General features: G+C 34.7%; 1 protein-coding gene across 1 annotated transcript in view; it reads left to right on the top strand.

Annotated features, from left to right (window-relative positions):
- LOC104521085 (neurobeachin) overlaps positions 1-19936 on the top strand; it is a 100901-nt gene that overhangs the window by 10738 nt on the left and 70227 nt on the right. The window contains 2 exon segments of the mRNA XM_010162976.1: positions 4952-5064; positions 14207-14347. Of these exon segments, the coding sequence (XP_010161278.1) occupies positions 4952-5064; positions 14207-14347 (254 nt within the window).

Here is a 19936-nt window from a genome sequence, read left to right as displayed (position 1 = left end):
ACATTGCACTGTACTGCCAGGGCCAGATCTGGGCATCTGTGGGATCAGGAGCTATGAGGCAGCCTGAATGACATCACTGCTTTTACAGCTGTGTCTGTATTTCTGTAAACCTTCTGTTTAAAGGCACTTCTCCAAAATATTTCCTTTACAACAAATAGGTGTTTTCTGATGAAGCACTAAAAAAATCAGTATCTCTACCAGAAATAAAGTACTGGAAGCAAAGTAGTTCTACCACACGTTGCCCTTGTGCTGAAAACACTGGACTTATAAATGTCCAGATACATCTATGTTAAACAGAAGCAAATTCTTACCTGCAGTGTAGACAGGATCCTTTGCAGTCAGAAGAAAATATATGATTTTCTATTTTGTACACAAATACAGAATATTGAATATATTCCTGACCTCCTTTGCCAAGTAAAGACAAGACATATATCTTCTTTTCTTTCTTTCTTTGGAAATCCCATTTCCAAATATCTTTTTAATTATACTCTTTTGTAATGAGATCCCATAAGAAATATTTCCTTAAAAGATACGACTTCTTTGCCAGTAATTGTTCATGTAGGCAACAATGGCCTAGTTTTATATAACTATATAAACTATAACTGTTTAAGCAGCATCGTCTTTTTTAACAATATCATTGGTTTTAGCCATTGAGAAATACGTGCATCATTTTTTTTTTTTTCATTTGTGTTGCTGTTTAGCTCTTACTGCTTTATTCAGCATATCTGAGCTGTAGCTTAGTCACTTCAGAAATGTGGAGGTTTGGTACTTAAGAAATGTGGATTATCCTGCTGGTAAGAAGGTGATACGTAGGTCCCTTTATTATTTTTCCTTCTCTTCCAAATAAATAAAGATCCACTAACACTTAGTACATTTTTTGCCAATTCTTTGCAGCTTCCTTTCTTATAATGGTGCTTAATTAGTGTCTAGCCCTTTACAAAACAGTAAGAAATCACTCACGTTTTCTTGTGATTCTTTTCTGAAATTATTCAAGAAGCAGCAGCCTTGGGAGAGACATTCAGAAGTGAGACTTCTCACACCAGCTCCTTTCTTTCCTTTCTGATATGCAACTGGGTCGTTTCCCACAAGAAGTCCTTTGCCTGCTTGTTAACACTGTTGATTACATAGACTGGTTGGCCTCTGTACAGCAGAACCACTGAAATAAATACACGAATCTCTCCTCAAATCTCTCCCTGGTTTGCCAGTATGTCTGTCCTGACAAGCATGGCCCCTGGCTATTCTCTAAGTTCTTAATCAATGTTTGAAATACTGAAGTGTCCCCTTGGAAAAAATCCATCTTTCTGTGACTTTTTTTAAAAATCTTTAAATCACCCTGCTACCACCTCTGAAACATTGCCTGGTTTCGCTTTTAGTTTAACTGTTTCTGTTGTGATCTGTACTCATGACTTAATAACTGTCTACTTCAGCTACTATAGTTCTCTCTTTCTAGATCATTTCCCACCCAAGGTTATATGATTACCATCACTGGCTCTGGCCTGATTACTCATTGCAATTTCAATTAAAAATCTCTCTCCATTTCCAAAACTCTCTCAAGTCTTATTTCAACCTGTTTCTCTGGCCCTATAGCCAACTATTTTCTCACCTCCTTATTCTGTTTCCAAGGTCTTAACCTCTTTCTTGCACTCTTTTCTGACTTGAGCATATTTCATCATGTTTACAGCTCTGGGTTTTTCTCCCAAAGGTAAACACTGCACTCTGCTACTTATCAATCAGTCTCAGTGTAATACTCTCCATGCCCCTGTTTTTTGTCCTGGTTGTGCAGACATAAGCCTTCCTGGCCACCTTCCCCCTCCTCCTACCTATTTCCTTCTTAGGGATCCTTTAGCTTTGAAGGCTTGGAAGCAGCTGTGATTATAGTAATTGTCCTTTCTTCAGGCGCATAGGAAAAGGCCATATTGCGTGTGATCAGCATGTATGTCAACTGAACCCTCTGGGTGATATAGGGAACAAGTAATTTTTACTATTCTCAGTTACAAGATTATTGAAAAAAGTACTTAAAAGTAATCCCACTGCAGCAAAAGTAATCAAGAGGAGTGGGAACAAGAATTCATTTTGCAATATGCTTGCAGTGCCTCTATTTTAGTTAGAAGTCTAATTTTGAAATCTATTCCTCAGTATGTAACTGATTTCTGCTGTTTTTTCTTTTCAAATTGCAGTATATTAAATGTGTTTTTTCATTTTTATTTATTGTAATTTTAATTCTCTTAAATCCTACCTGCCACAGCTTTTAAAAGAAGTGGAGAATAATTATAGCCATAATTTTTGTAAGTCATTTCTTGTAGTAGAAGGATTATTTTTAAAGATTTGTGGAAAAAAATGACATCTTCAGTCAGGTAATAAATTCAGACGAACTTCTTCCCTCTTCCTCTTTTTTTTTCTCCTGTTTAGCATTTTCCACTTTTTTACTTTATGATGTACAAGCCCTCACTGGTTAATTATGTATATATTTAGCTACTGCATGTGTTGGGCTTATTATTGTCATCTAATTAGATGTAACTTGAACTACTTGCTTCTAGAAAAATCATTAAAAATTCTTTCCTAATGACCTAGAGATGACAAAACGTCTGTAAAGTGTGAAGAAGCAGACAAGCACAGGAACATCACACTTAAAGAGTGTTAATCCAGATGCTGCAATCATCTAATTAAACAATATTTTGCTGTCATTAACATTTTCACCAAGGAATTGCAGTTATAATTTCTTTGTCAGCTGTCTCTAGCTCACTTTACCTTCAAAACTAAAGTGCCATATAAAAACATTAAATTGGATGGTTTAATTAAAAAGTTTTTTTTTTAATGAAGAAACATATCCAGTATTTCTGAGATCTCATTTACTATGCCCCAGTTTTATTGTTCAAGTAGATTAGTGTCATAGACTTGCGATATTTAATATTCAGCCTTTAATACTAATCTCTGTAAACCTACTTGGAGAAAAATCTGAAGCTTCTGAAAAGATATAGGGACTACCAATAGCAGTACAGGTTTATGTTTTTTATTTGTTTAGCTAAAGAAAGAACCAAATAGTTCTTGCTGGAAGCACCAGACAATTGATGAGATGGCTAAATATATTAATCTGCTGACTTGATTCTGAAAATAATCATTGTGAAGCCAGAACTGAACAAGAAAGCATTCCTAATAAAGTTAAACCACTAATATTTATGCATGTTTAGAATTAGGGATTTGTAATCCCATTATAGGCCTAGATCACTGTCCTCCACTCAGATAAGCATAGATGTGTGGTCCTGTCTCATCGTGTAGGTTTGGTGTCCTTTCACAATTTAAATTAGCGTTCATCTTCCTGAGTAATTTTTATTTCTTAATATTAAAAAGAAAATTGTTGAATTGAGAAAAATACATTACTAACTTTTTTTACTAAAAACAATTAAAAGCTATTCTTAGTAGCTAATCTCTTCATAAATAAATCATGCTTTATAAATATTGAGGTAGGATAGAAGTAAATATTTTGTTTATTTTGTCATAAGACTATCATTATATTTATCAAATACGTAATCACTAAGGCTCCATTCTTTGTAGCTTGTCCTACCTAAGCTGAGAGACAAGCTGCTTCAAATTATTTCTCATTTTGGGGTAAAAAAAATGCACACAAGAGTTACTGCAGTGTCCTGACATGGAGCTAATTCCACATGATAGTTTGTTCATATGTCCATACTATAAGTAACCTATCAAAATCCCACAGCAAAGGAGAACTAAGTGCAAAATAGAAACGTGCTTCTTGTTCATCAGTTTCTACTGAAAAAACAAGGTGTTTGTTGAGCAGTGAAGTTTCACATTTCATTAAAGCAGAGCTGATTTTTGTGGAGAATTGCAAATGCTACTCAGAACAAGGAAGCCTGTGTTTTCCTGTGTCGAGTTTTGTACCCCAGGAATCTGTCCAGAATCTGGAAGGAAGCAGTTAGTGAGACAGGGCTGTAAATCTGCCGCAGGACTGGGAATTGTTAACCTGGGTTATTTCAGTCTGCTAATTATATTATATAAATACACACACAAATATATTTATGACCTGATTTTGTTTTTTAAGACCTATGTTACATATTGTGTGGTTCTCAGTAAATCAATATGGTGGATGGTTCTGTACTGAGCATCTTCATTTGTCTTATCACTGAAGTGTTAGATACTACTAAATACCAGTTTGATACAGAAGTAACAGCCTTTCCCCAAACACACTTTTCATGGTGGTGAATTCATAATTTTCAGTTCACTTTAGTCACAAGTTGTTCTTTTGAAACTGTTCCTAAAGATGTTTTTTGCATATTTAAACTTCTGGGATGATAGCAATGTTTCTTTCACTATGTTTGGAAACAGTGGCCTGGGGCACTCAGCTCTTTCATTTAGGGGTGAGAAAATGTTTTTTAATTTGCAAAGTTGTTAGGAAATAGTGTTAGAGCAAACATGCCTTCTTCCACTTTTGATTCCACTATTGCAGTGAAATTTCACCATTTCTTCAGTGAAGAAGAGCTGTGGGGAATAATGGATTAATATGGTCTGGGATACACCTAGATTTGCAAATGTTAAATTTGGCCCCTTGCTGTTGGACTCTTATTTAATCTTTGCCAGCTAATGATACTGCATACAGTTGCTAGGGAAATAATAGTCTAGTGGCTTTAAATTTCAACATTCACATTATGAAAAATACCTTAATGGAAATAAAAAATAAAGTGTTTATGGCATATGGTGAGTTTTAGTTGATCGTGAAAGATACCATGCCATTTATATTATGCTGATTTCTATGTTGACTTCTGATTCAAGATAAGTACATCTAAATGGTTACTGTTATCTGGAAGATTTATACTTGATTCTGTCAAGTGCTGGGAACTGGGAACATGTAACACAACAAAAGTAACCTCTAGATTGTTTTTCAACTGGAGAAGTGGACGATATTTCCTAATTTTTCAAACATTTTCTTTCTTAATAGGACGAACGTACAATGATCTGAACCAATACCCTGTATTTCCCTGGGTTTTAACAAACTATGAATCTGAAGAGTTAGACCTGACCCTTCCAGGCAACTTCAGGGATCTTTCAAAGGTATGCTTCAACTATGTTAAAGACAGTTAGCCTGCCTTTTTGGGAAGAGATTGGTTTATAGACTGTTTAGATCTTTGTCTTAAAGTCAGAAAAGTCTGAAATAGACTTTTCTATTTTAGAATAATTTTATAATGTATCTCAACACTATCTTATTTCCATGTCTCTGACTGATCCGATTCCAAACCTATAACTCCTCTGTACCTTCTAACTTATGGATCATGAGCACGTCAGACCTCTTGATCTCACAAATTATCTCTTTTAGTTTATGAAGGCTGATCCTTGGCAAATAAAAAGGTTGGACTTTTTTTTCACATGGTTTTGCAGGGACTAGATGAGTAAATAATAGCAGAACATTCCTTTGATTTAATAATTATTCAGTAAACAAGTATTTTTTTACTTTAGACTCTGAAGTATCTGATTTCTATCCTTATTTGTGGTTATTGTCCTCCAACCAGACTTTGGCAGTTAGTGCTTTATAATACAGCTGCTAGTATTTGTTTGTCTAATAGCACCAGACTGTCATCTATGCCCAACTCTGGTTTTCCAGTTGTGTCAACAGACTGAAGAGGTGTGTCCTGGCCAAGCATAGCAGAAGCATATGGAGGGGCTCTACTTTTGGCCAACTGGAATAAAGACAAGAAACAGGGTTTGAAACTGAGTTGTAGGAAGTATCTTTCCTGGTTTTTATCAACTAAGAAAGTGTATGTACTTTCTTACCAGTGAAGGTGGGTAGCCTTGCAACATCCTCAGTGTGAGGTTTCTGTTGTCTGGGCATGACAGCTTCCTTGCATCCTTGCCACAGTTACTCAGAAAGGAGGGAGAAGTTGCTTGTACAAGTTGAGTGAGGCTCAAAACTGCAGGAGGCTGTCACCCACTGGCTTTAGGAATGAGGCTGGAGAGGAGAAAATTACCCCCAACGGCCTGTTCTACAACCATGTACCGCAGCCCCTGCTTTCTCTTCTGCTGTTGGTTGGGCATGAAGGTTTCTGGGGCTTCTGCCTTTAAGTCTGCTTTTTTTTTTTCCCCTCTTCCTGCAAGCATATATCTTGGACAGCAACAGAGAGATGCCACCCTGGTTATCTCACAGTCTCATATTCCTTTTGGTAAGGCTGTACTTGCAGTACCTCCAGGTGTATTGTAACCATTCCGGAAAGCCTGCTTTTGTGAGACTTCCAAAATAAGTTGAGTAGGACTTGATTACATAATAGCAGATAGAAACGCCTCAGTTTCCTCTCCTTTTTTTTCTTAGATAAATAAATAAGTAAATAAAACCAGAAATTAAACTACATTCATAGTATGCCTCAGATGTAAACAAATTGGTTGAGACATTACTTATGTTGTATAGAACTTCTAACCTTTCACAATATTATAGGTATGTTTCACAAATGTCTTTTTCACTTATATAAACACCATTGTCATTTGTACCATGAACATTAGAAGAAAATCCACAGACATGAGTTAAATAAAGATCAGTAATCATGTTGCACTGGCTTGTTCCCTAGCATGTATAAAATTATTTCTGGTTTTTGATTGTTTATAGTGATAAACCTTTCATTAAGACCCTTACACTTTTAAAAAATCTCTTAGATTAACTTCCCAGTATTAATAGCAATGCATGTGGTGAAGTGCAACAAGATTAGACAGCATCTCGTGAGTCCTTCATTAGGTATTTCATTTTATTTGAATACAAATTTTTATGGCAGCCTATTAAAGTATGTAATTGCTACAGGAAGTAGCATGATCATTGAATAGAGAGGTTTTCCTCATGAGTTAGTAAAGACTCATTATGGAATTAGTGCTTGTTTAGTTTATTAGGCATCACTGCACCCGTAGTAGTACTCTCCCTTGAAAGGAGATGTAAAACCAAGTCCTTGATTATTTATGTTTCTTCAAGAATCCATGCAATGTGCACAGCAGTATTTTGCCTGAGGACCTTTTCTTACACAATTTGATAACTGCATTTTTCTATTGAAAAGCTACCGGTGGTTTCCTCTGGAAAAGCTTGGTTTTTGGCCACCAAAAAAAAAAAAAGCCTAGACAGAATTAATAAAGGAGAATGTTCTTTCCTTTCTGGCAAGATCTGGGCTGCATTTATTCCATGGATGTGTGTGAAAACACATGTGCAATCTGTAAAGTGTTGTGGGATCCCTCAGGATAAAAGGAGTGTAATTGTCAAATTTTTCCAGTGTTTATTATAATAACATCTGATAGGTTTCATTTCACAATGGTTCTAAAAGGAAAAATAAATTAATGATATTTTTGTAAAAGGCAGTGGCCAGTTAATATGAAATGCCTTACTTTGTGCACTTGGGCTGTTATGCGTTACTTACATCCTGTTTCAATTTCTGCATTATCAGTAAAAATCTTCAAAATCAGAACATATCTGAAGTATGTCCTTGACAATTCTGTTTTCATTTTCAATATTGTCCTGTATTTCTAAGTAAGCCCCTTCATTCCTTGTTTGGGAGGTGAATCCTGAGTAGCCTAGTGCTTAAAAGCAGAAGTTAGTGATTTATTGTTCACATTATTGAACTGGGGTGTGCCATCAAGCCTCAGCCAGACCTCTGAGGCAGGCACAGACAGTATCCTTTCCATGAAGAGCCACTTCCCTCTGTCAGAGTTTACCCTGCAATAGAAAAATGTTCCTGCAGATTTGATGGCAAATCAGGACCTTCAGCTAAGCTGCTGATGGATAAAATCTCTTTTGTCAGCTCCTGACCTTCTGTCTTCCCACAAGTTTGCTCTTCTTAAGTTTCACAAAGTCTCTGTTCTTAATATTTAGTAGTTAATAAACCTCAAATAACCTTTTGAAACACTTTAGATTTCTAACAGTATTATGTATGTGGTAAAAGCCCCAAAAAGCAATGAAATTAAAAATTAACCCACCTATCATGCTTTGTTTTCTTGGTTTAAAATAGTTTTGGTAACTAAATATAGATACTAAACCTAACTTCTTTTAATTTGCATGTTATTGTACAAAGTTCATACAAAGCTCCACTGTCAAGTATGATAATTGATTGTACTCCTTTTGAATTTTTTTAACCTTTGATTCCTGGGCTTTTTATATAAAATATGATACACCACCTTTGCAATATCACAACTCTTAAGTGAGCATACACTACGAATGTTTTGTGGGAATTAAATTGGATGTGTTTGGTTTGCTTATGATGTCAGTGACAGAGTAAAACATTGCATTTAGCTCAAACTTAAATATTTACATTTCTGCAGAGCCGTCTTGAACATATAACTTGTCCTTTCCTTCCATTCCATTTTATTCTGTTTTTATGTAGTGTTCCTTATTGTGGTACTTTTATATTTAAATATTAGCCTAAAAATTCCTCTTCACTTTTTAACTGAAGTGTTTGAAAATTCCCCTATCAAGGCTTTTTTTCCTTTTACATATAATTTGAGGTTTAAAACCAGGGCCCATGGGCATTGAAGGTGCCGTAGCAGTAGGATATATTGGACCTCTCATTTGATTAGACAGTGTAGGCTCAAGTTTTATTCATTACATATACAAGGTTAAAGGTTATATTTATTGTTTGACAGGATGAAAAGCTAATGAAAGTAGCTGTCATAGATATGTAGATAATCTTTTCACTATCAAACCACCAGGTGATCTGCTTATTTTCTTCTTTATTGAGATTTTATTTGGAAGAATACCTATGGTATTAAACATTAGTACAGGAAAGGTGTATGCAGCCCTTACTGTACACTGAGGTTTTTTGGGTTTCAACATACTTAAAATGTGATCTGGTTTGCTCATTTGACTTTTACTCCTAAATTATAGTGAATGCATGGATTTGACATGCTGCATTGTCCCTGCTCATTAAAGTGTAAATGGGAATTTCTCCTCATTTACTTCCAGTCATACAACCTGTTAAATAAAATTATTTCTTCAACAGGCAAAGTAATACTAATATTGACATGTGTATGAGACATCACACGCCCATTCATTGAGTGGAAAAAATTATATTTTGTTAATATAGGAGGTGTTTGACTGACGGGTGGTGATAAGCATAACCATTTTTCCTTATTACTGTGCCATTTCAAGAAAAGGAAGTGATAAAGCCTCAAGGCTTCTAAATGTAATAATGCAAATGAATGCATCAAAGTGTGAATATTTCAAGGCAAACAACACTTAATACTTCCAAAAATGTGTATGCCATGGAACAGAGTTTATGGGCTTAGGAAGAGCCACTCTCACTGGAAAAATTAAACTTCTCTCTTTACCACACAGAGTTCTACCATCAGAAGAAAAGTGAGTTTGAGTCTCATTTGGTTTAAGCCACACAGTTAAACATTTTATTTTCTTAAATAAAAATTTCATTCACTGAGTGAAAGTTTGGTACTTTGAATCTACCAGGACTCTTATATTTGATAATGTTGGTATTCATATGCTGGAGAAAAGCTGTTTACAAATTTGGATAAAATTAGAATTTACTTTAAGCTTTAAAGTATCATCCTAAGATGTCCTGCTTAAAGGTTGTTGTTTGGCAGGGTTTTTTTAATAAAAAAGCAAGCAGTCAGGAAAAGCTCAGTCTGTATTCAGCCAGAGCCAAATAAAGCCATGCTTAAGATTATTTTTGTGTAAGCAGATAAAGTAACTGATGCATGAATTAGAGTCAAAATAAGCAGAATATTCCAGTGGCTGGGTAAATAGGATGCTGCATTCAGTTCTGTTCTCATCACAGAATGTAGTTCTATGAAGATAGCTGGCAAAAAGGTAAATATTACATGAGCTAACATAACATGTCCAGTGGATATAAACACTAGATGTATTGACAATACAGTGATTCAAAGGCCAGATGTCTAAAGCGATTAGCCAGATAAAAAAGAATGACATGAACAGTAGTGTGTTTTTAATGTTAAAGTAAATACTTACTTTATTTTTAAATGGAAAAGGAAACATAAAATAAACTTGAACAACAGCTTTTAGCACTTCAGATGTGAAGTGGTCGTATAGGCATTGCCATACAGCGAGTTGTTTGGCTTGGTTGGAGTAAAGAATGTCTTATAAAACCATTTTATGAAAAGTTATTACTATTTGATATGAATCCTTACAGAGAGCTTTTTAAATAAAAATACAAATTATGTGTTTGGAAAAAGCATTTTTAAAACATTATAGAAATAACTTTTTATTTGATGTTCAGAACAATTTGATTCAAATTCAGTTTCTATACTAGTCTTATGGTTAAAGTACTGGACGGAGACATAGTACGTGGATTGAGCTTTGCCTTTGTATTGTTTATGCAAGTCATTTAACTAGTTTGCACAGCAGTAGAATCTCATTGAAATTGAAATAAAATTCTTCAATTATGTGAAGATGCAGGTATAGTTCCATAAATAAAATTTCCATTTTATAGCCATGGTATCAGATTAAAACCATAGTAGCAGACTTTCTGGACTGAGAATGGCACTGTAATGCTGTGGAAAAGTGACCAAAACTCCATATACCCTACACATTTCACAAGAAACATGAGAGACTACCGTTACTGTACAACTAGTCATCCAGCAGGATACATGCCTCATCAGAGTAAAACTGGGTTAGTTGCTAGTTTGTACAACTGAGTTTTAAAGTCTTTACTGAAAATGCATGTCTTTACTGAAGGATGAACTGTTACCATTTCTTTGGGTAACAGCATTTTACCATGTGAACATTGAAAAAACCACTATGGAAGCCAGGGGCAGACCTCTTTGAATTTACTCCATGCTGTTTTATTTACAGAAGTTTTCACTTCCAGAAAATGCCTCATCATTTGGTATACACAAGCTGATCTATTTGTGGTTAATCAGCAGGTTTTTAAATTACACAATGAAAAAAATGGAACATTTGAGCACTTTTGTTAGCATTTTCAATGTGTATGGTTTCCTACACCAGGGGACATGTAAGTCCTTTCCGTTAACGTGCGCAGAAGTGGTTCACATAGGAGCCTCCGTTACTGCACAAAAATGGAGAAAAGGGGGATCAGATGTTCCTTGTATTTCTTCACCACAAGCCAGAGATAACTGATGTAACGCTGAACCAGAAGCTGCAGCTGTATGAGCGTGGTGCTGCTCCCAGCTCTCCTCCCTGTGCAGTGCTTCATTGGCACAGCTGCACTTCTTCTGAGATTCTAGTTGTCATCTCTGCATAAATGGTGCCAAGTTTGCATGCCAGCCCCTCTAGAACTAGCTCAGGGATTTCCACCACACCTTTGTATTGCAAGCTATAGTCATACCTAAGCAGTTTACCCAGGAATACTAAAAATCTTTATGGAATGACAAAAATGAGCCTATATCTCCTGAATCACAGGATACCATCCAGACCACTAGTTCATCCAATACAGGATCTGTGCAGAGAAGTTGTGGTGAGACTTTCTAGCTGAAGACCAGCTCTACATCACCCCCTTGTTTCCTTCTTTCTTTCCATCCCTCTGGGAAAAGGAATGATAACTTCCAGAAAAAATTATTCCCAGAGATTTTCACATTAAAATTTCCACCAAGAGAAGAGAAATGACTCTCATGATATTTCACTTAGATAATCCATTTTATTCAGCAGATATTTTGTGCATTTCAGCATTTTCCTTCAAATGACTCTTAAGTAATTGAAATAAAAATGGATTCTGACTCTGAAAAGAATATTGGTGAGGATGAAGGTAATCTTCAGAATACAGCTTTTTAGGTTTATCATTTAATAAATTGAACCTGTGTCTTCTGAAAACAGATTATTTCAGCTACTTGTGCAGTCATTTTTACATAAAAATGGGAATGTGCGATCTTACCACCTTATATCTTTTATCTTTTAAATTGAAATAGCACTTCTCCCTGAAGAACCTCGAAAACGTGATGGTGTTTTTGCATTAGTGATTTATGTAACTTTTGAAATTATTGTCAAGTTTTTGAGAGAAAGTACCTTTTCCATATCCTTTTTCATATCCCTTCTCTACTCTGCCTTCAAACATATATGTACAATAATATTGTGACAGATGACACCTCTGTCTTCCGTAGCCTCAGAATTCACTGAAGTGTAGGGTAAGATGCACCTTCACACTGTGGGGGAAGAGATATTCTCAGGGTGTTTTTCCATTACAAATTACAGTCTCACTGATCTGTCTGCCATTTTGTGTTTCCTTCTCAGAGGGGGTGAATTTTTCCTCTTAACAGACTAGGGTGTGAATTACTGCTTTAGCTTTTGAAATGTGCAGTTGGGAACTGGAGTTTGTTCTGCCAGAGAAGTAGATGCACAGTACCGTGATGAGGGTGATATCAGCAGGTCCTATGCAGTCCCCAAAGCAACCCAAAGCCTTGATATAATTTATCAAAGTATACAGCTATCTGCACAGTTTGTCAGTCTAGTAGGAAAAGAATGTCTTTTAATAAGTTACTCTTTCAAGAAAGTGTTTGAACAACCATTTTTATTTATTGGCAATTTATAGCCTATAATAATGCCAGCATGTTTCCCGGCAGTGTCAGGATTTGTAACGAAACAGAGTATAACAAAAATGCAAATACTTATTTTTTCTTTTTCCAGTAGTTGGGAAACAAGCCTGGAAAGTGTTAAGGAATGGCTCATACTTCTCTTTCAATAATGTTTTGTGAGGTTTTGCAGTGCAATCTGCATCAGATAACACTGATCCTCAGGGATTAGTCATACATTTTACACCTATGAGAAAGCTATTAACATATCCATGACACAGCAAAGTATTAGGAGTCTAGAGTGTTTCATGTGAAAAATACTGAAATCATAATGTTTTAAAATGTTTTCATCAAACACTGCTATTTAAAAATGAGCTCTAAGATGTAAAATTGGAAAACATGTTCTATGTCAACCTTTTTAACATCCGTCTCAAAAAACATAGCAGTGCAGAAGGAATAAAATAATTGTAGATTTACAATTGTTCAGTTACATATGTAGTATAGTGAAACACACTGGTTGTACTAGTATTTCCATTCCAAATTACTTTGATTTTAAATCAGTGGAAAAATTGTGCTGTGGAATGAAATACAAGAATATCTGTTAGCATTTTGAATATATGTTTGTTTTCAAGTTGTAATTCCCTTAATAATATCAATTGTAACTCTTAATTTTTGATTAATACAAATCGAGTAATAATTTAAAATGATACTAAATTTATACAATTACTTGGTGTGGAAGTGTGCTCTCCTTTAAGTATTAAACTCTGTATGTTTGGTTAATTTTACTACAAAAGCTAAAATCTGAAGATTCTTTGCAGATAGGTAGCAAATACACTACTACTATCTCATCTGTAAAAAGAGATTTAAGATCACTTATGTATGTCAACATTTTGTCTACTTTCTGTTGTGTTTTCTTTATCCCAGTGATTTTTGTATCACTCAATAAGAAATCCATTTTGGAAAAAATTATGAGAGAAAATGGGTAAAAAAAATAATAGAAAATCATGTATCCCCTAAGTAGGTGTGTCAAAACCAGCAGTTCCTACTTATGTCTTACATTTCTTTAAGTTTTTACCTGATTTATATAGATTGTCTGTTAAGGATGCTCAGAATGTAGTTCGAATATGTGAATAATTTCCAAATTCTATTGTTTTTAAGTACAAAGCTTGTTTGTTTTGCTCAGTAAAACCTGGCTTTGTTCAGTCAGAAAGTAGATCCAGTCCTGCAGGACTATGCGTGGTTTTTTAAAGTATTTCTGCTTAGGATCACCAGACACCATCAGCAGTTCCGTGTGAAATCTTTTCATCATGAGCTGCGCATTACAAAGTATCCTGTGTGAGCAAAAGTCAGTTTTCATTAGCTGTGTGATTATGGTGAATGACAGCAACAGAAATATTAGTTTGGCCTCAATGCATTTAAAATGCAGTTTTAGAAGTCTATTTCCAGAACAATGTTACTAAATTAATTGGGAAACAACTCATACTTCAAGAAGGTCTTGAAAGTTTGCAGATGTGGATCACTTATATTTGTCAATTAATATAAGGAAAGTCATAAGACTTTTAGAACACAAAGCCTTTGAAAAGAAATTCTAAGATTACAGCAATCTGAAAAGATTACTACAGCATGGAATGCGTTTGGTTGCAGAGTTTCCTATGTAGTGAATCTTAATGCAGAATTAACCTATGACATATCAGACATGCTGCCCTTCAGGTGATAATGTATTTGACCTCTTATCCCTTTGTAGCCGATTGGTGCTTTGAACCCAAAGAGAGCAGTCTTCTATGCAGAGCGGTATGAGACATGGGAAGATGATCAGACTCCACCTTATCATTACAACACCCACTACTCTACATCTACTTCTACATTGGCTTGGCTTGTTCGTATTGTAAGTATTTCCAGATCCTGGTTTTCATTAATAGTTTTACCTACACTATGTCTTTTGTAATTTACCACTATTTTGATTTTTATAATGAAATACTTTTCTGTCAAAATCTCATTGTTCTTCCCTACCTCAAAATCTCAGAAATTGTCTAGATATACTGTGTATACTCATTTGCAGTGATCAAGGAGTCCTTCCTACTCAAACAATCTGAAATACATTTAGACACAAAATTGTGGTCGTGTAAGGACATGAAGAAAATCCATCTAAAACTGAATACATGTAAAAAACAGTCTCTGAAAGCTGACACTACTCATATATTAATTTATTATTTTCAGCTAGGGACAGATATCTACAACATTAAAGAAAAACCTTTTGTAAAAGCACATTAAACTGTGTTAGACTGGAGGAAATTATAGAACCAGTTTTATATTAAAGCAGTATGGAATAAAGTTTTATGCAAATGAACTATGCTTCTCAATGAATTAATAACTTACAATTTTCAGAAATGTGAAGATGTAGATTCTAACTTCAAACTACTATTTCAGTTCTGGAAACCTCGTGCTTAAATCCTATCCAGAGAAGGGACCAAAATTCAAAGACAGAATGAATCTGAATTTAGTTTATGTGTTAACACAATGAATAAGAGAAAAAGGAGTGTTGCTGAGAGACAAAGTTTAGCAAGGAAACTTTAATTAAGGGAAAATTGAGTCACTATGTAATTACTGAACTTTATCTACACACTGCCAAAAAAAATCTGTCACATAAGATGTATTCTAAGCATGCTTTACACATAACCAAGCAAAGCAGAGACACACATATCTGGAGATCTGCGTTTTCACTCATCTCAGCCTCCTTTAGACATGTCCCATTTTTCTCCTCAGAAAGGAAGAATTCTTGTGTCTATGAGTTCAAGATATACTTCTTCTTGACTCATGGGAAACTAAACATTGACTACACTCCTATATGGGGTGATCACTGTGCTCCTATTAAATGTTGCTAAATTATTAATGTACTGTGAACACATTTTATGGTTCACATATGCTTCTTTTGTGCCTTAAAATATATTAAAAACAGTGGGTTTATTTGCATATTTATTTATTGATTTCAGCTACTGTTCAATGAAAGATCCCCTTTTGCTTATTGACAAATTCTTAGGTCTGAAACTCTGCTCACAGGCTGAATGTACAACTCACCAAGGAATATTCATTTCCTGTATTAGGCTAATACTGTGTCATTTTTATTACTGTTGTTTATGTAATACTGTAAGTGCTCTTACTCTCTCCTGCCCTAAAAGAGTGAGAGAACAATGTCTGTGCCATGTTGGCCTTGCAATATAGACCTGGCAAATAACATTTGTTGAAGCAAACAATATAAGTGAGAATAGCAAACAGAAAAGGAAAGGCAAGGCAGTGCTTTCCAGGGAAGAGATTGCTGATGGCAAGAAGGTGAAAACAACAAAAGGAGAATTTAAATACAGGGCACACCTAGATAGGTATTTTGAAGATTATTTAAATAGGAGTGACCAACAAAGAAAAGCAATCACCAGTGGAAGGAGACAACAGAAGTGCGAGAGAGAGATCAACATGGGAAAAGTTTAAAGCTCAGAAAAGAGAAAAAAGAAATAAACTGATGAGATCTGATAGGGCTGCATATGGAACAATGCTTTCAATATTTTAAGAGATTGGAGAAGATTCATGGGAAGAGGATGTGTTACAGTAGAGCTTTTGGTAGAAAGTGCTAACTGAGAGTGAAAGAGATGAGTGGAAAGTGAAATCATGGGAGAAGACTGATTAGATCAAAGAATAAAAGAAAAGGAATAGAAAAAAAGAGAGAAGGAGAGAGAAAGCGAAGAAGCAAACAAACAAACAAAAAGCCATGACAAAAGGTATACTTGGAATGAGATAGTCTGGACAGAATCAGAACAAAACAGTATAGAGTAATGGGGTTCCAGGGGGAGAAACTACATGCCTAGAACTTTTGTATTGGAAGAAACAGTGGTTGCAGTAGGAAAAATAGTTTCAGACTCTCTGAAGTATGTATATATAGAGTTGTGTAATTGCCACAAAACCTTAAACTTATTTTGAATCTTGCTTTTTGGCTTTGACAGATGCAATCTGGTTCCTGTCAGTCCTCTTCAAAACATTGCTTGTAATATCATATTTCTGAGTCAATTCTGTGATAATCTGCTCCCTACTGCCTTATATTTCTCTCTGTTGCTTTCCTTTTATCTGACATATCAGGCTACTTTATAAAAGATACTTTATACCGTAGCCTCAATTCTGTCCTGGTCCTGTTTAATTGATTTTGATATCATCAGTCTCTGCCTCCATTTTGTCATTAATGCATTTTTCACTGGTAGTACGGTTTTCTCTTGAGTCCTTTTGTGTACTAAGAATGTCCAGTAAAAATCAATCTTTAAAATTGACCTATTTAATTATATTTTTTTTAAATATGACAGTATCTTAGCATGTAATATGTTGAAGCTACTGATAATTGCAGCAACTATAATAATTTTATTATTAATTTTTGTTGTTTTTCTGCCTTTTGGTATACTCAATAGAGTAGGGTGTAATCCTTAACTGAAACTATGCGTTACTAGTGCATCTGTAAAGCTTCTGTTCATATTTTCTGTGAGTTGGTTGTACAAGTCTAGGTGTGCTCCATTCTCTTCTGTAAGAATGCTAGTAGAGAAATGAAAACAGGTCCAGGGTAAGCAATGATTCTGCCTTGCCAGGCCGTATATCAGATTGGGTATGGTCACTTTTGATGGTAATACAGCTGACCCTGAAACTCTCCCAAAGCAAGACAATGCACACACCCTCTTTCAGTACATACCTCCCGCACACACACATGCATATGTGCATGCACACACTCATATGTGGATTGAAGTTATAATTCTTAATTAACTTGTACATGTTTATTTAAACTAATCCATTGTACATTTCAGATCACTCCATATACCAGAATTCTGTAAGGTCAGGAAACAATCCTATTACTAGCTTTGTAAAAAATGAACTGAACCATAGCCTAGAAATTTTTAATGCTATAATTACAAATGAATCCCACATGTTCTCTAAAAATGTTAGGTTTATATCCAAAATCAACTCTTTATTGAAAGAGATCAAGTTTCTTTCTAAGTTGAGAGGTAGATTATTAAAGGTTAGGTACGTACTTTATGGAGATAGATAATGAATGTGAAAATCTACTGCATTGTTCAGTCAGGTTAATAAAGATGGTAAAAACTAACAGAGAACACCCTAGTTTGTATAATGTTGCGTTCCTCTCCTTTGAGATATTACTGAAATCAAACTATGGCTAAATATTTTTGCACATTAGACATCTTTAGATCTAAACCTAAGAAATTCAACTTATTACTTATGAAATGGGATCAGATACCTCCCACAAGTTTGCTCTAACAAGCAGAAAAAAAAAGGTATTCTGGAAAGGGACTGTTCTGTTGAGACAGTTCCATTTTTGTATCAATGAAATTAAATATTCATAGTTTATGGATAGATGACCTTACCACCTGGTTCAAGAGTAATTTTTTTAACATACTTTCCATGTGGGCCGGTGAATATTTGAGTTGAGTAGGTAGAATACTTTAAACAAAGAATCCTACATCAGAACACAATATATTCCAGTAACTTGAATGTCAGCCTGAAAATTAGATAGAAGAAAACAGAAAAGTGGGCAGAATAATTAATTCTGGCTTGAATATGGATATAATCTTTTTTTTTTTTTCCGTCACATTTTCAGGTGAAATAGGCTAAAGCTATGGTGCAATCAGATGCTCTCAGTAGTTGCTGTTGAAGAGGTTGTGTTTGTGTGAAAAACATCGCCATTGAAACAAAAACCAATATTAGAAAGCATGATTCTTTAATGTTGTGGTCAAGAAGTTTTATCAGTGATGTTCTCATAACAAGTCTGAACTGAAACCAAAACACGACTCTTCTAACTACTGAGAAGAAAAATAACTCTATCCTAGCAAAACCAGGACAAAAAGATAATTGCTTTCCAGTTTCTGTTACAATAACTAAGTACTTGCACAAGGTAGAAGAAATTCTGGATTTATTCTAAGTCAGATCTGATTAAGCAGAAACTAGTTTTTAGTGAGTTTCAAAGGTGGGAAGGACTTGAAATCCTCTTGTAAACAGAGGTGAATCTGTCTCCTATTTGGTAAGTCTGAGTAGGACAGTCACGGGTATATCAAACACAAGGAATATGTCACTCTGACAAAATCCCAAATACTCTCTTTTTTCCTCTTACAAATAGCTGAAAGGACTTTTTTTGTTTGACATAAGATGTCTCAGAATGACACATGCCTTCATCTTTCCTCTCCTACTCTCACCATAAATGATTCAAATGGTGCTAGACACTCTTAAAAGGGAGATGGAGGTAGAAAAGTGTTGTTGAACGGTAAAATTACTTGTTCCCATAGCTCAAGTTTGTATTCATTTTAATCAATTACCCTGCAAATTTCTCTTCTTGTTGGCAGTGAACAAGGCGTGAATTTTATTCAGAATATAAGGAATGAGTGATATGGGGTTATAAAGGAAACCTTGTGCAGCTTTATTAACTTCCACAGCAACAAAACCTTTACATGAAATGACAGTAATCAGTATAATAGAATAACAGTATTTAAATGAGTATATTGAATACAGATATGAATTGTATTTATATAATATAAGCACTTGACTTTCCAGAGAATAAAAATTACCTTAAAATTATGTAAGAGGTCTGAGATAAAGCAAGTGAAAGCTCTGAATTTCTGCTAAGGATTAAAATTCCAAAATGATAGGCACAACGAGTCATAGCAGGATAGCATAATAGGGCACCCTGTAGTGCTCAGCTATTAAAAGTTTAATCCTTGATTATGAATTTTATTGCTTTTGTATATTTGTCTCAGATGCTTACAATAATGTTGTAATGGAATTCTGGATTAATATTTTTACATAATTTATTGTAATGGCATCATTTTTCTGGTTTCTCCTTTTTTTAAATACATCTACTGCTTCTGATTTCAGAACCTCAGCAGTGACCCAGAGTCTGCTGTGCAATGATATTCACAACATATGACACATATCTTATAAAGAAAAAAGTGGCATGTTGGGTTGGTAGACGATGAAATTATTTGTGCTCAGATCAACAACATGTAAAGTTTTTCAGTATGGGTGAGCTAGAAAAATAGCATAAGTCACAAAGATTGCTATTGCAAATATACAGAGAGAATAGGAGGGTAAGAATTGAGTTAAAATGAAAATAATTCTAATGTTGAAAGAATTTAATGTACATTTAATATTATAATTATAATATTAATAGAATTTTAGGCCAAATTAATATAAAGCAATTCCTATATATATTTTTTTCAGTTTGCTACCTCTGGGTCTTAATCATACCCTTTTTCATTTATATTGTAGATGAAGTTCACTATATGAAGCACTGCAAAATCTTTACATATAAAAACTTAATCATTTTCTTTCTGTATTGTGATTAATTGTGATACTTTTTTGCTACTCACCAAGTTGAGCTACTGTTAAATTTTAATATTCTACTCAAATTATAAACCTCTTCCTCACTTTCCGTACACTCTTT

Source organism: Antrostomus carolinensis, unplaced genomic scaffold, assembly GCF_000700745.2.
Source record: "Antrostomus carolinensis isolate BGI_N321 unplaced genomic scaffold, ASM70074v2 scaffold3202, whole genome shotgun sequence".
Classification (NCBI taxonomy): Eukaryota; Metazoa; Chordata; class Aves; order Caprimulgiformes; family Caprimulgidae; genus Antrostomus; species Antrostomus carolinensis.
The sequence above is the reverse complement of the archived record's forward strand: the minus strand, read 5'-3'. Positions and strand labels throughout refer to the sequence as shown.